General features: G+C 44.5%; 2 protein-coding genes across 2 annotated transcripts; one reads left to right on the top strand and one right to left on the bottom strand.

Moving 5' to 3' along the window:
- The first annotated feature begins 7,591 nt into the window (after positions 1-7,591).
- Positions 7,592-10,930, top strand: Pmar_PMAR007440 (membrane associated RING finger, putative). Its single transcript, XM_002774862.1, has 8 exons — positions 7,592-7,795; positions 8,394-8,484; positions 8,796-8,862; positions 9,185-9,246; positions 9,328-9,399; positions 9,826-9,900; positions 9,958-10,036; positions 10,648-10,930. Exons 1-8 carry the CDS (start codon positions 7,600-7,602, stop codon positions 10,798-10,800), a joined length of 795 nt encoding a protein of 264 aa, XP_002774908.1. The 5' UTR covers positions 7,592-7,599; the 3' UTR covers positions 10,801-10,930.
- A 582-nt stretch (positions 10,931-11,512) lies between these two features.
- On the bottom strand, positions 11,513-12,968 carry Pmar_PMAR007439 (hypothetical protein; the record flags this gene model as incomplete). The annotated part of the gene is made up of 3 exons (XM_002774861.1): positions 11,513-11,521; positions 12,337-12,455; positions 12,866-12,968. 3 exons carry the CDS (start codon positions 12,966-12,968, stop codon positions 11,513-11,515), a joined length of 231 nt encoding a protein of 76 aa, XP_002774907.1.
- Between the last annotated feature and the right edge of the window lie 489 nt (positions 12,969-13,457).

The following is a 13,457-nucleotide window of genomic DNA, read 5'->3' as shown; positions in this document are numbered from 1 at the left end:
CATCAGTAGCATCGAATCGTTTGAGTAATATGTTCCGTTAATCCTTCATTGTTATTGCCGAGTTGACTGGACCGGATGTGCCGTTCTCGAGAACTCGATGAGACGGCATCCAATCGTTCACTCGTGAAAAATTTCTCGTGCGCGTATCGCATTTAACCGAAGGGGTATATTATGTAACGTTAGGTTTTTCTGGTGGATTCAACGGTGGGGTCCACAGTGGTGGAGGAATTCATGTTCGCTTCCCTCAACTGAGCTCAGGAGTTTCTTCATCATTATATGAGTATGCACATAACTTCTGGTAGAAGTGGATAGAAGCCAACAAGAATTCCCCAAGATTTCCTCGGAGTTTTCATATTGTCACCAACACATGTAGTTCTTCACGTGTTTACTCTCCCCACACTGGAGTCCACTGAGGGGACTTCCGAGTTCTACACCGGAATCTTACCGGGTGCAAATCGAAGATATTTTCTCTAATATGAGTGAGGCCATAAAGAGCCAACCACTCGCTCAGCAGATCATGAGCAGGACCCCCAGTGATCTAAACGGATACGATGAATAGCAGAGAGTATGGTACGGTAGGGAAGAAATGAGTAGCGATGGCTCACGCTCATTGTTGAGTCACCGACTGAGATCTCTTGGCCCGTCATTAGCTCAACTGGGCGATCCCACCTAAGCAGGATTCCGCGTTACTATCAACCCCGAAGGAGCCTCCTATTAGAAGGCGTGACCATCTTCAACAGTCAAACTTCGATGTTGATATTGCTGTATATATCTCACACTCTGTTCATACATGGTTGCTGTATACAGTTGAACAACAACGTTGTTTACAAGGAATGAACAACGTAAATATGTCGTACATCAACAACGTTACGTTGTTGTATCTGCTCGATACAGATTGTATTATACAATTGATGTACAATTTGTATATCAGACCTGTGTCGGAGGAGCGTTTACATGATAAGATCAGAATATGAGATTTGTATTCTCATTGTATCATATCGTAGTGGTATTATAGTCGCATTCGCACTACGAATACGATAAGTCTTGCATTGATACAATATGAGTCTTCCACTATAAGAGATGACTCTTGTGAAGTCTCCACGGGTACGCTTTCGTGCAGTATGAGCGCATTTGCATTAGTTGGTAATTGTAGAAGTTCGTGACATCTATCCATTCGAGGCTTTGTATGAACGCTGAGAGTAGTGGTCTAGCTATTGCCTCATTGTATAAGTTTTGCGTACTTTTTTTCTGGACGATTCGTGACGGATCATAACATATCGAGGATCGTCCATAGGCAAGCTGGTGAGCTCCGTACGTGAGGAGCTCCACGATGCATCATTTGCTCAGTGCGAGGAAGTAGGCCCATGGTGAGCTACGTGTGTTGGAGACGACATGAGAATTCTGAGATAATTTTGGGAAACTCTCATTGGTTTATACACATTTCCACCCAAATTCGTGTGCAAACTTCCACAGTTGGCGAGGAAATTCCTGAACTCAGCTGAGTAAAGCGAACATATATTCCAACTTTTGCTCAGGAGGATGTTGCAACCGCGGCAGACATTATCCCCAACTCTGCTCACCGCAATCTAATCCATGTCCCGCTCCCGTTGCATTTATATGATGCATCTTGTAGAAGGTATCTAACAAGAAGAAAATCTCAAGAGTAGAGGCCTCGGCCTTGTGAAATACTGGGAAGTCTGCTGATGGTATCTGACCGTTGCGTGCTTAGGAGCTAGTTCAGCCCCCTCAATGTATCTGAGTAATGACAGCGACTACAGAAACTAATGATAATGATGCCGAGCGTTCGCATACTAATTGCGACTCGGAAACTTCCCCGGCGCTCTATTGTCCGAGAGTTGAATCATCCATAAGATTGATATGGAGAGTGACTAGCACTCAGTGATATAACATACGCTCTACTCCACGATTACAATAGCCTCTTGTCTAGTCGCGATGGCTATGCTCAGTACATCCGGAGTCACCAGAATACGCGATCAGAATCTCAATGAGCAAGAATGTGGTTTCAAGGATTGATAACACCCACAAGGTAACGTCTTTTGAAGATTCATCGCTCCCGAATGTCTCTCCCGCTGGTGAAAGCGTAGGGTAACTGATAATACATCAAGCCTCAATCTGACATGTTCCTCACATAAATTTTCCCTCGAAAATACCCGAATCGCAGGAAAGGCCCAGATCTGTTGGACCAGGCTCCATCTCGTCCGCTGTGATCACAGGGAGGAAGTCTTGATCATCTGGCCTCACAAGATGAGCCGACGTTCTACTGTTCGGTTGGTGTCGCTCGCTCTAAGATGCGGATCGTGAATGCTCGAGTTCCGGCTAAGACTCACCGTTGAGGGGAGAGTGGCATTTAATCGCATTATGGCTGGTGACGCAACTCCTTTGGAGAAAGGTGGAGAAAATCTGTCCATAAACCGTATATGGCCTGTCGAGTAAGAGGTATATATGTGATCGGGTCCTTCAGCTGAGCTCGGGAGTTTCGTTACTAACTATAGAAGTTTATGTATGAATTCGGGTAGAAGTTTACGGAAACCAATAAGCAGCATCTCCCAAAATATCCTCAGAATTTACATATTGTCACCAACACATGTATTGTCACCATCGCTTCGCAATCGTTCACGATAAGTCGTTGCCACTAACGAATAGTAACTATTTCACTTAGGTTCAGTTATCGAACTGACTGATACGATCAAGATGACCTTCACCAAGCTTCCTCCAGTTTAGCTTAGCGCTCAGCGACTATTCACAAAGGAGAGTGCTCCTATGATGTCATGATACATCTCAAGGTTTCCGGAGAGTCAGTCAGTGAAGACAAGGTTACTCCCTAATCGTGAGGTCTCCATCTGATCTACTGATATCATACTCCTGAATGTGTGATTCACCAAAGTAGCCCTAGGCACTAATCAGGCATGACAAGAAGACTACAAAATATCACATATACCATCTATGATACAGGGGAGCTGTAGTTGAAAACTTGACAGGTCTCGTATGATGAATATTCTCAGACTTGCCACTAAACGCACTTTCGCTGGTCGTAAGAAGGTTACGCAAAACAAGCATGATCAACTTCATGTCAGATTGAGATTATCCTCATCGAATGAGCAATACATTGGGATAAGTTGGAGCACTTCTCCCTGTTCGAAGGTCGACAGGTTCTCGCCATCACTTACGTCGTTTTACGCACGGTATAGATATGCTCGCTTCACGTTTGTACATTCACATCCCCGCGGATTTGATGGTTCTAATTACGAAGTATATGCTTGAAAGCTGTAGTTCTCAACGAGAAGAATCCGAGTCTTCTCATTGAGGTCAGTGCGCTGGTCTGAGCGGTCATTTTGTGTTTGCCACAGATCTGTACGTATCCACTTCTGCACGTATCCACTTGATACGTATACGTATACAGATTAGAACGTATAAAATTGTCCTTTTAGCCAATCCATTCACCCCCGGTGAGAAACCCAACACTGGGATCTGCGCTTGGTGATGAGTTTCGGAACTTGCTATCAAAAGCCCAATCACATCCTGATGCTACCGAAGGAAAAAGTCCCGTAGCCCTTCTGCTCTACTAATATCGATCAACGCACGCAGAACGCTATGAACAAGATTCCGCACACATTTGCGCGGCCTAGATCTCGAACGCAACATCGCGAGTAGATCGACCACAGGGAAATAAAGAAGTATACACCTTCTAAAGGCCTTTTTTTGCGTTAAGTAAGATCAATTTCGCAGGGCGAGCGATCATTCGAGCCAAGATCTGCCTTAGTAAGATCAATTTCGCCAGCGCGCTCGATAAAAAAATCAATTTCGACGACACGTGTCATTAGTACAATCAAATTCGCCGGCACGTCTGAAGTAATTTCGACGAAGTGCGGAAATCAGTTTCGCTGATAGTACATTCAATTTCGTCTAATGGGTCATTATGCCTATCATCATGCCAAACCCAGATAACAACTCTGACGATGAGAGTTACCAGGACTCCGGTGACGAAAGCTATTATAACTCCAGTGATGACAGTCTCTGTGGCTCAGCCGAGGGGGATGGTCCAATCCTGCCTCGTCGCCAGTTACGAGGAAAATAGTTAAAAAGAACTCATGTTGAGTTCTGCCACGTTGAGTTACTCAACGACGTCGCAATATCGACGACGCGTTCGTGGGTCAACCGAGGGAGCGCTAACTTCAGACCAAAAGGTGGTGCCAGACGGGTTAAATTAACCGAGGAATTGTTGCTGCGTATCGAAGGTTGGATATCCGTGGACCCATACCTCACTCTGAAGACGATGAGTCAGCGACTCTTGATTCGTCACGGTGTTGTTGTGACGTTGTGATCGCGTTATCTCTTTCGTCATATCATCGTAGCTACCACAAAGCTTGTCCTCTTTTCTTATCGTCTTTTCTGTAAATACAATAAGTTATTCAACTTCATCTAAAGGCCCTGAGTTTATTACCAATGACAGTCGCTGAGTCCTCGGAGGAGCTCGAACAACGGAGTCGACGTCCTTCCTCAGTGCATCTCGGGCCGCCTGCATGGGCGTCTCATCACACTCAAAGAACCCCATTATATTCCGACGTGCGTGAACATCCCTCAGAATAAGACGCTTCGGGCGGACTTCGCGGCCAGCCTACAAGAGCATCTCGCTCAGGGAGGACTACCGTATTTTTGGGACGAAAGTAATTTCAATTTGTTCCTGCGGCGCTCCCGCGCTCGCGGAGCCCGCGGGGCGCGGGTTCGGGCCCCCGGGTTGCCCTCGGGCAAAGGGGCCCAACGTTCATATGGCTGGGCTTCTCAGTTATCAGGGAATGATGTGGTGAAACGAGTCTAGGCTAACTCCGACTACAACCAAGGCTACTACAACCACTCCCGTTGGCAGTATGGTAGCTCATATCATAAACGAAACAAGGGGCGTGCCTGGAAGAACAGGCATCCAAGAAGAAAGCCCCGCGACTACTATGGATGGGATAACTCTCAAAAAAGTGGAATTGGTGGTTCAACGACTACAACAAGAATAAGGAGACCGATACTACAACGTCGGTTGAGAGTAGCCCTTGTCCGACATCCACAAAAACTTCGTCCGCTCAAGCATCACCTACTGAGGCCAACCCTACTACTACTATCCCCACCGCCACCAAGCTCCACGAAGAGGAAGTTCCGACGTTCGATGATGGCGTACCATGGTGGCAGAGAGCTGATCGACCAGCTCCCTCGCCCGCTAAGGAGGCAAAGCTGAGGCCGAACATCAACAAGGAAGCTGGTGGAGATTCGACGAACTTTCCTACTGCTACAAGGGAGTATACCGGTACTAGTACTCCTATCACGAACACTGCAATTCTGTCATTCGTCGATACTGCACTTTCTGCTCGAATTAAGGCCTTACTCCTTTTCCAGCCAGCGAAGACGCAGTGGTGGAATATATTGCCAGTTTAACTAAGTGTGCACTAATGTGCGAAACTATCTGCAAGTATGTGAATACCATCAGAATCGAGTCGCGTTTATTTGAGGTTGTTCCCCTCTCGGTGGCAGATGAAGAATATGTTAGGTTCAACCTATCAAACCTAATAGGTTGGCACTCTAGTCTGCCAAACGAATCCTCCGGAACCGTAAGCAGAAGCGCACGGTGACTTTGACTCTGGACCAGATCAAACGTGTTGTCTGTCTGAATCCACCATCAGGGAGAGCAATCAGTGTAGTAGCTTTCTTAACGGGGACATTCTGCTTACTCCGCCTCAAAGAAGTAGCGTCTCTCACGGCTGATGTCACGACCAGTTTGTGCGGATCCTACATAAAAAGTATACATAAAGTGCTCTCAGACAGATCCGAGTGGCAGTGCCCAGATCGCCAGAGAGCGCGACAAAATGAATCTTGTGGTCATCCTACTAATGCGCGTCCTTACCGGTGAAATTCCTAACGCAAGGTATACTATGAAGCAGGCGCCTGGTAGACTGGGTCCTCATCTGTCTCTGTGACGGTTTGAGCCACCTTACAAGAGCCTTGTGTTGACCGTAGTCTGTGAGTAAGTGCCAACCAATAGCTCTGAACTCGTGCTTTGCTCTTCCTAGCACTTTGTTGCGTCCCCTGCCATGAGTATCACTCAAGAAGGGAAGAGTGAGTGTAAAGGTTCACACAGCAGGGGAATCCATGAACATTCCATTTCGAGCATGCATAGGTAATCAGGTAAGAGAGTGTTCAACACAATAGGAAATGCGTACAGTTGGGTCTGCGTACGAAAATAGCACGCAGACGCACAGAGAGCAAGTGACTAGGGAGTTGCGTTGCGTTAATACTGTATCACATGTCCCACACAGTTTAAATATTCCTGCATCGATACGACCCGACCCCATAAGTACCGATAAGAGAAAGCCATTCAGGGACACTGAGTGACACTCAGTAAGTGACCGACAGTACGTGCCTACACCCTCTTCGGTATGCTCTCGGGTGTGGTGGGGTCGGGATAAAATCGAGAAACTTCTTCTGTCCTTGACTATGCTAGGAGATATGGAACGCGGGAGAGATCCACTGGTCTCATGGGTTCATCTCTGCAGTGCGAATTGTTAGCGAAGCGACGCGACCATCCACATCGGGGATTAACTTGTGTTAACTTATCTAGATACCATTAAGAGGATAGTTTCATAGGATAGATCGGCATCACATCCTGGATTACAAATGATATGATATATTACTAACAGTATGATATACATCACTAATAATAAATATTTATATAATAAATAAATACATAAATATAAATATCCCCCAGAATCTTGACCCATCACATCTAGGGCCACCACCAACTTCATTGAACTGTGGCGAGTGACGGTTTATCCATACGGTATGGGTTGACGATTATACACAGTTGCCCTTGAATTCTGTTAGGGAGTATCTCCACTGGAACTTACACGTTTCATTCATCGATAAGTATGGAGACCGAGCGGGTCGGCAAAATTCCCAAGTACTAATCATGGTCCTAACCTATTGCTATTATCCCATCCTACTCTCTCTCGAGTCTGGATCGCCTACTCAAAATCCCTGGGTGATAAAAATCAGAAATCGCAATCACAGAGTGAGTTGAATCAGCCCCTGTGTGTGGTAGTGCTACTAGTGCTGCTGCTAAGCCTGATTATTCCCCAGCTTACGTGAGTGTTATGATCAAAAAAAGCATTGAAATCCGAAAGTTCGACTGAGTAGCATGTCGTGAATGTCATTAACTTCAGCCGATACGCGAGTTCGATTCGCCTTGGACTTTGTCATTGTAGCGATGTACACAACTTACTTTACTCTCAGAAGCTAGTAACTCATGTACTGGTAATTTAGGTCATGGGGGAGTTTATTTTCTGTCGGAAGTATAATACACAATAGATGGCAGGAGTTCGGTTGTTCTCTGCACTTGTTGGCTCATAATTAGTACAAACAAAATTTTTCAAAATTGAAAATCTTACGAAATTTTTAAATCAGAAATAAGTGCAACGTGAAATTATTGGTACTCCACGCGTAAAATCTATAATGAAAATTGCCGGATTTTAGTACACATCGTCATTCAGGATCAAATCAAGTTGTCCCGGAATTGTTATTTTCAGCACTTTTTCTTACCCCATGTCGTTGGAAGCCCGGACTACTCTCGAGGGGGTCTATGCCCACGTTATAGCGCGGTCAGCAGCTCGACGGTATCTGCACGACCTTTACGAGGAGGTTGATTCGAAACCCTGCAAGACTAGTGAGGAAAGAATTTGTCGTATCTGTGCTGGTACTGCAGCTGATGGAAGATTGATATCCCCTTGTCGGTGTAAAGGTAATAATGGAGTTTCACGACTACCCGTTTTACGTGGAGTGGCGTCGTAAAACTCGGTGAAAAACGCGATATTCGCGCTACGCAGTAGTCGTGAAATACGTTTTTCATATCACTAGGGTGGTGAAACTCCAATATTCTTACTCGTGAAGTTCCTTATCTTGCTGGGATTTCCACCAAATTTTATTTTTCTACCAGGCCGAAATCGGATTCGGCATAATTTTATCGGGCCGCTTTTTTCTCGTCATTTTCGGGGCTGATCAAGAAATGTGAAAAAAGTGTGGGAAATATGCACATGGTGAACTACATGTGTTGGTGACCGTTAGAAAAATCTGAGGGAAATTTCGGCAAATTTTAGTTGGTTTCTGTACACTTCTACCCGAATTCGTATGTAAACTCCTATACTCAGTGAGGAAACTTCTAAGCTCAGTTGAGGACAGCAAACATATATTACTCTATAAGACTGATTTTGATTAGCTCTTATTCACATTGGATTTCACTTTGAGGGGGAGGTACGGAGATGCCTTTCTTTGGGCGAATTCGTGAATTTAGCATTCATCGCGAACTAATCAGTAGGAGGCAAGTATTTGTTGCTTTTTAGGATCGATGAAATACGTTCATGTCGAATGTCTGAATCAGTGGCGAAAAGTCGCCGCTAATCGGGACAACTTCTTCCAGTGTCAAACTTGCAAGTAGTAGTAGTAGTCTGGTCTACTCTGTGATTTGCGCGATGGATGGTATGAATATCACTCCTGATGCGGTGAAGGGAAATAGGCACATGCTCAACTACATGGTTTGGTGATGATGAGGAAATTGTAGATAATTTTGGTTGTTGGTTTTTGTACAATTTTACGTAGAATCGTGGGTTAATTCCTAAAATGTTTCTCGGGACACTCGGCTGAGCTCAGCTAAGAGAACCGAGATTTACATTCCTCCAACATAGACTTAACAGCAGCAATAGTCTTCCCTTCAGAAATTAAACTTCTCACCCGAATCGAATCAGGTACAAGTATAAGTTTAAAAGGACTTGGTTTGCCGGGTTGTTGACGAACCCTGTTATAGTTGGTCTGGTAATAACACGGGTGGAAAATATGCACATGATCAACTACATGTGTTGGTGATAGCATGAAAATTTTGGGAAAATTTTCTCGGTTTTTATACACTTTTATTCGAATTTGTATGTAAAACTGTATTGGTGAGGGAACTCCTGAGCTCAGCTGAGGAAGGGAAACATACATTTCATTACTACGTTGGAGCTTATCTGCGTGATGTTAGCGTCGCGCGCCACAAAATTATTGGCTTCTCATATGGTATGGGCAGCCTCAGACAGCATTTGGCGTTGTTTCGTTCGACTTTGTGAGTTGCAGTTGACATCATTTTCGGTTTTCTCAGTGCACCATGTTTGTTCTCCTCCTTCTTATAGTGCTGTGTGGATTCTTTGGATTGATGCTTGGGTAAGAATGGTGTAGTGGTTATTACTCTGCTCTTACCATCCAGAGGTTTCGGGTTCGATCCTTGGTATTTCTCTTTTTTAGTTATTTCTTCCCATCAGAGGAAGAAGACGTGGGATTCCTATGGTTCCTTATTGCTGGCCACCGATGGGCATGGTAGTATATAAGGAGGTTTCAGTACTATTCATATTCAATTCAATTGATTAATCATTCTCTGACCTACAGTGTGAGAGGGGGAAACGGGTGGGGATCCCTGCCGCACCTGTTGGCAGCCCCTCGACCGAGTGTAGTGGTGCAAGAAGGACGTGAGGAATGGGTTGAAAATAGGATAGACGTGGTTTACAGTGCGTGTCAATTTGATATGCAAATGTGTGTAATTTTCCGAAATTAATGAGAATCGATTTGCAATGTAACGATGGCTATGAACATGTGTTGTGATGATGAGAGTACCCGTTTGGGACTGTGATGATAGCGACAACTTGTTCACTATCATTTGTCCTACAAAATAACACACATTTGCATATCAAATTGACAAGTACTGTATTTGATATTCATAGAGCTTGCTCACGGTTTTCCATACAGGTATGATTTCCTCCTACGTGGCGTTACTATAGTCGGTCTGAGCGGCTTTGCTCAACTGATTTTCTATATTCCCCGGTGGGTCGATTTTCGATCGTCATTAGCGGAGCGAAGTTTTCTTGTTCTCGATTATAGATTGGGAGTGGACAACCAGCCGCGAGGAGGACGGGTGGATGTGATGATATTAATCATCATAGTAGCTGGGCTTATCAAGGTGACAAGGGGAAGGGCGTGGGTTCGATCCCCGGTGGGGTCAGTTTAACATAACTGGGTAGAACTAGAGTCACTCTGCATTAAGTCATTGATACTCGTATTCAGAGAATCATCCAGGAACCTATAATGCTCCTGGAGGGAACTCATTTTGAATTTTCCACATGTAAATCAGTTTCTCAAAAGTAAATGTCATCACAGTCAAGAACATTTGTTATCAAACCCTGGCAAGACGTTATTTCTCAAAGTTGGGTGGGTCGCTTCCCATTTGTCTTCACTAAAATCCAACTCGTTCATATCATGGCCGGACTTCATGAAAGAGTTACCCTCTTGGGTAACAAAAGGAGACGAATAAATCATCTCATCACAACTGTGCGGATCTACAGTGTGAACCAAACCGTTATGTGAGGTAATATTTTCAACACCTTCAATTCTTGAGAGTTCGAAAGTCAACTTTGAGTAATATCAACATGATAACAATGTGAATCGATTGACACCAACGTTTTAGTCTATAGTCGAACTAGTCTAAAATTGAAGAAAGCCATCTCGAAAATCGACATATGCATAACAATGTGATATTTTTATGTATTTTTTTGTGAAAGTTCTTCTCGTTAGGTCTTTGCTGAATTGTACTCAAGTGTAAGAGAATGGTCAGAGTATTACCTCGCCCACGCGGAGTCCCTCATACTGGATGTACCAGAAGAAGACGATGAGAAGCTGTCAATAGCAATACGCCATCAGAGCTCTGTAGCTGCGAAGCACTATTAGTTCAGTTTACTATGTATTGGAGTTTCACCCGAAACACGAGTGAAAAATATATTTCACAACTACTGCATATCACCGCGAATATCGGGTTTTTCACGGAGTATTGCACCACTTCACGTGAAACGGGTAGTCGTGAAACTCCAGTGTTCATAATTGCTTAAGATTTCAACCAACACTTCTGTTACAATGAGCTCTTGCGTTTGGGGGAAGCCAGAGAGGTGTTGCATTTTGTTGGTGGTAGAAATGATCTTTTTTCATAGTAGTGTTGGAGGAATAAATGTTCGTTTTCCTCGGCTGAGTTCAGGATTTTCCAAAGCTAATTATAGAAGTTTGTGTACGAATTAGAGTAGGAGTGTTCAAAAACCACGGGGAAATTTTCAGAAGTTTACTCAGAATTTTCATGTTGTCGCCAACATATAAAGTTGAGATTCGCCTTGAGCGATCACTTCTTATAGGAGGCGATGGTTGACTACACTGTATCGCAATACGGGGAAGGTTGCACAGTGTCAACTACATGTGTTGGTGACAATATGAAAAACTGAGGAAATTTTGGGAAATTGTGGTTGGTTTGTGTAAATTTTTACCCGAATTCGTATATGAACTCCCCAAATTAGTGAGAAAACTGCTGATACAATGTAACGATGGCTATGAACATGTGTTGTGATGATGAGAGTACCCGTTTGGGACTGTGATGATAGCGACAACTTGTTCACTATCATTTGTCCTACAAAATAACACACATTTGCATATCGAACACTGTAAAAACCGATACAGTGTAGTCGTTGTAGCTTGATCGAGTCAAGCATGATCGTAGCTTCCCCCCACAAGGCCTCGCAGCAGGAGAGGTGGATAACTCCGCTTCTTATGGTTGTTTTGGTCATCTTCGGCACGGCTAATGTTATCACTGGCAAGATCCGTTCTGAGCCTCTAGGCGACTACTCGGGTTTTGTCACGAGCATCTTGGGTCAGGGCGTCTACTTCACAACGTATTGGTCAATCTTCGCTGTGCGCTACGCATCTCGGAAGATTCCTGAGGATCAGATTCGGTGGCTTTGGACGTTCTCTACTGGCGGCTCGTGGTGGTCACGGCTGCCGGGTTGCAAGTACACATTTCTGTCGTCGATATGTGACGTACTTGGTGACAATCTAATGTTTTTGACCCAGGCCTATCTCTCAATAATCGTATTCAATCTACTTCAACAAGGAATGGTCCCCTTCACGTTGTTGTGGTCTATGCTAGTTCTGGGCTCGCGATACATTCTTGAGGAAATCTTGGGAGTAGCATTGGTCGTATCGATGGCAGTCGCCTCTGTATTCACTTCGACACGTGGTGGAGGCTCCGACGGTTTCTGGATGGCTTTATTGTGTCTCTCCTCTACTGCTTTCCAAGCCCTCGGTTTTGTTATCAAGGAGGCCATGTTCAGAGCATACGACTTACATGCTCGAGAAAATGCGGCACGCGCGACGAAATTGGATATCTTTGCGGTGACTAGTTCGAATCATCTATGGGGAGTCCTGTGGGTTGTACCGGTATGTTACTTTGTAGAGAAGGCCAGAGTTGGTGGAGATGTTGTTGAGGAAATGCGCTCTGGTTTTCAGACGCTTTTGTGGTCCGATCATGCAATGGCTGCATTTCTGGTTTACATGATTATCAACATCTGTTTTAACATCACTATATATTTGCTGGTATCGTACGGCTCAAGCCTGTTGACATTCGTTAGTCTCAAACTTACAGTACCATTATCAGCATTTTTATCTCTCATAAGTTGGCCTCTCATAGGGGCTTCAACCGTCAATTCATTCGAGTGGCTAGCACTGATAGTTATCATGTCCGGTGTGCTTATCTTCAAGCATGGCAACGGTGTTCGTGAGAAACTGCTTGCTCGTAATGCAGTCTCGGAGAAGGAGGAGACGGTCTGTCTATGGCCCCTCTTCCAAAAAAGGAAGATTGCGCGTTCTGGTCAGTCATTATCGTCGTCGCTCATTCGGAGTGAGTAGTAAAGTGCAGCGCTGAAAATCAGTGATGGTCGCACTATCAGTTCAAGGTTGGAAAATTTTGTAATGTAACCTTCTTGTGTTGGAGTTGGTGTTTGCAATGCGGGGTGACTTGGCTGAAGGTCGGGTCTTCCCAGTGCGGAGTCGAGGGTGTTGTTATCTACGGAGTTAACCATTAGGAAATGATAGTGATACTAACTATAATAGAGCTACTATCAACATCATAAACCGATGGGGGGAACATGCACCGATCGTTGTGCGTTTAATCTATCATAGATTGAACGCACAACGATAGATTATCTATGCATGACAGCGGAGCGATGGATGTCATGTTTGAGGAAGAAGAGACTGTCTGCAATAGACGAGGAGCCTTTCTGACGGCTTGGTACGGTAAACCCAAACCGCAAAAACTATACAAGTATGGAAACAATTATTTGGAGTGAAGAATTGATATTCAGTTCAACCTCAGCTTATTGACATCCTGTTGTAATAGCTCAGCGCACAATCGTGTTATTCTTCGACATGGTTGAAGACTCGACTCGATCTGTACAATACGTCCTATGGGATGATCGAGCAACCATGTACAGTGCGTGCCGATTTGAATGCAATTGTGAAAAATGAGCGATCTTTCCCGAGATTAGTGATAGTCGCTCTGATACTTCGCA

This window comes from Perkinsus marinus, assembly GCF_000006405.1.
Source record: "Perkinsus marinus ATCC 50983 genomic scaffold scf_1104296957216, whole genome shotgun sequence".
Classification (NCBI taxonomy): Eukaryota; Perkinsozoa; order Perkinsida; family Perkinsidae; genus Perkinsus; species Perkinsus marinus.
This window is presented reverse-complemented; position numbering and strand designations above follow the sequence as displayed.

What these genes read in the sequence shown, in the direction of transcription:
- Pmar_PMAR007440 (XM_002774862.1), top strand. Translation starts at nt 7,600, where the DNA reads ATGTCGTTGGAAGCCCGGACTACTCTCGAGGGGGTCTATGCCCACGTT. An exon ending in GCTGGCCACCGATGGGCATG is followed by an intron (nt 9,400 to 9,825) that starts GTAGTATATAAG and finishes TTTTCCATACAG; the next exon opens with GTATGATTTCCTCCTACGTG. An exon ending in CTGATTTTCTATATTCCCCG is followed by an intron (nt 9,901 to 9,957) that starts GTGGGTCGATTT and finishes TCTCGATTATAG; the next exon opens with ATTGGGAGTGGACAACCAGC.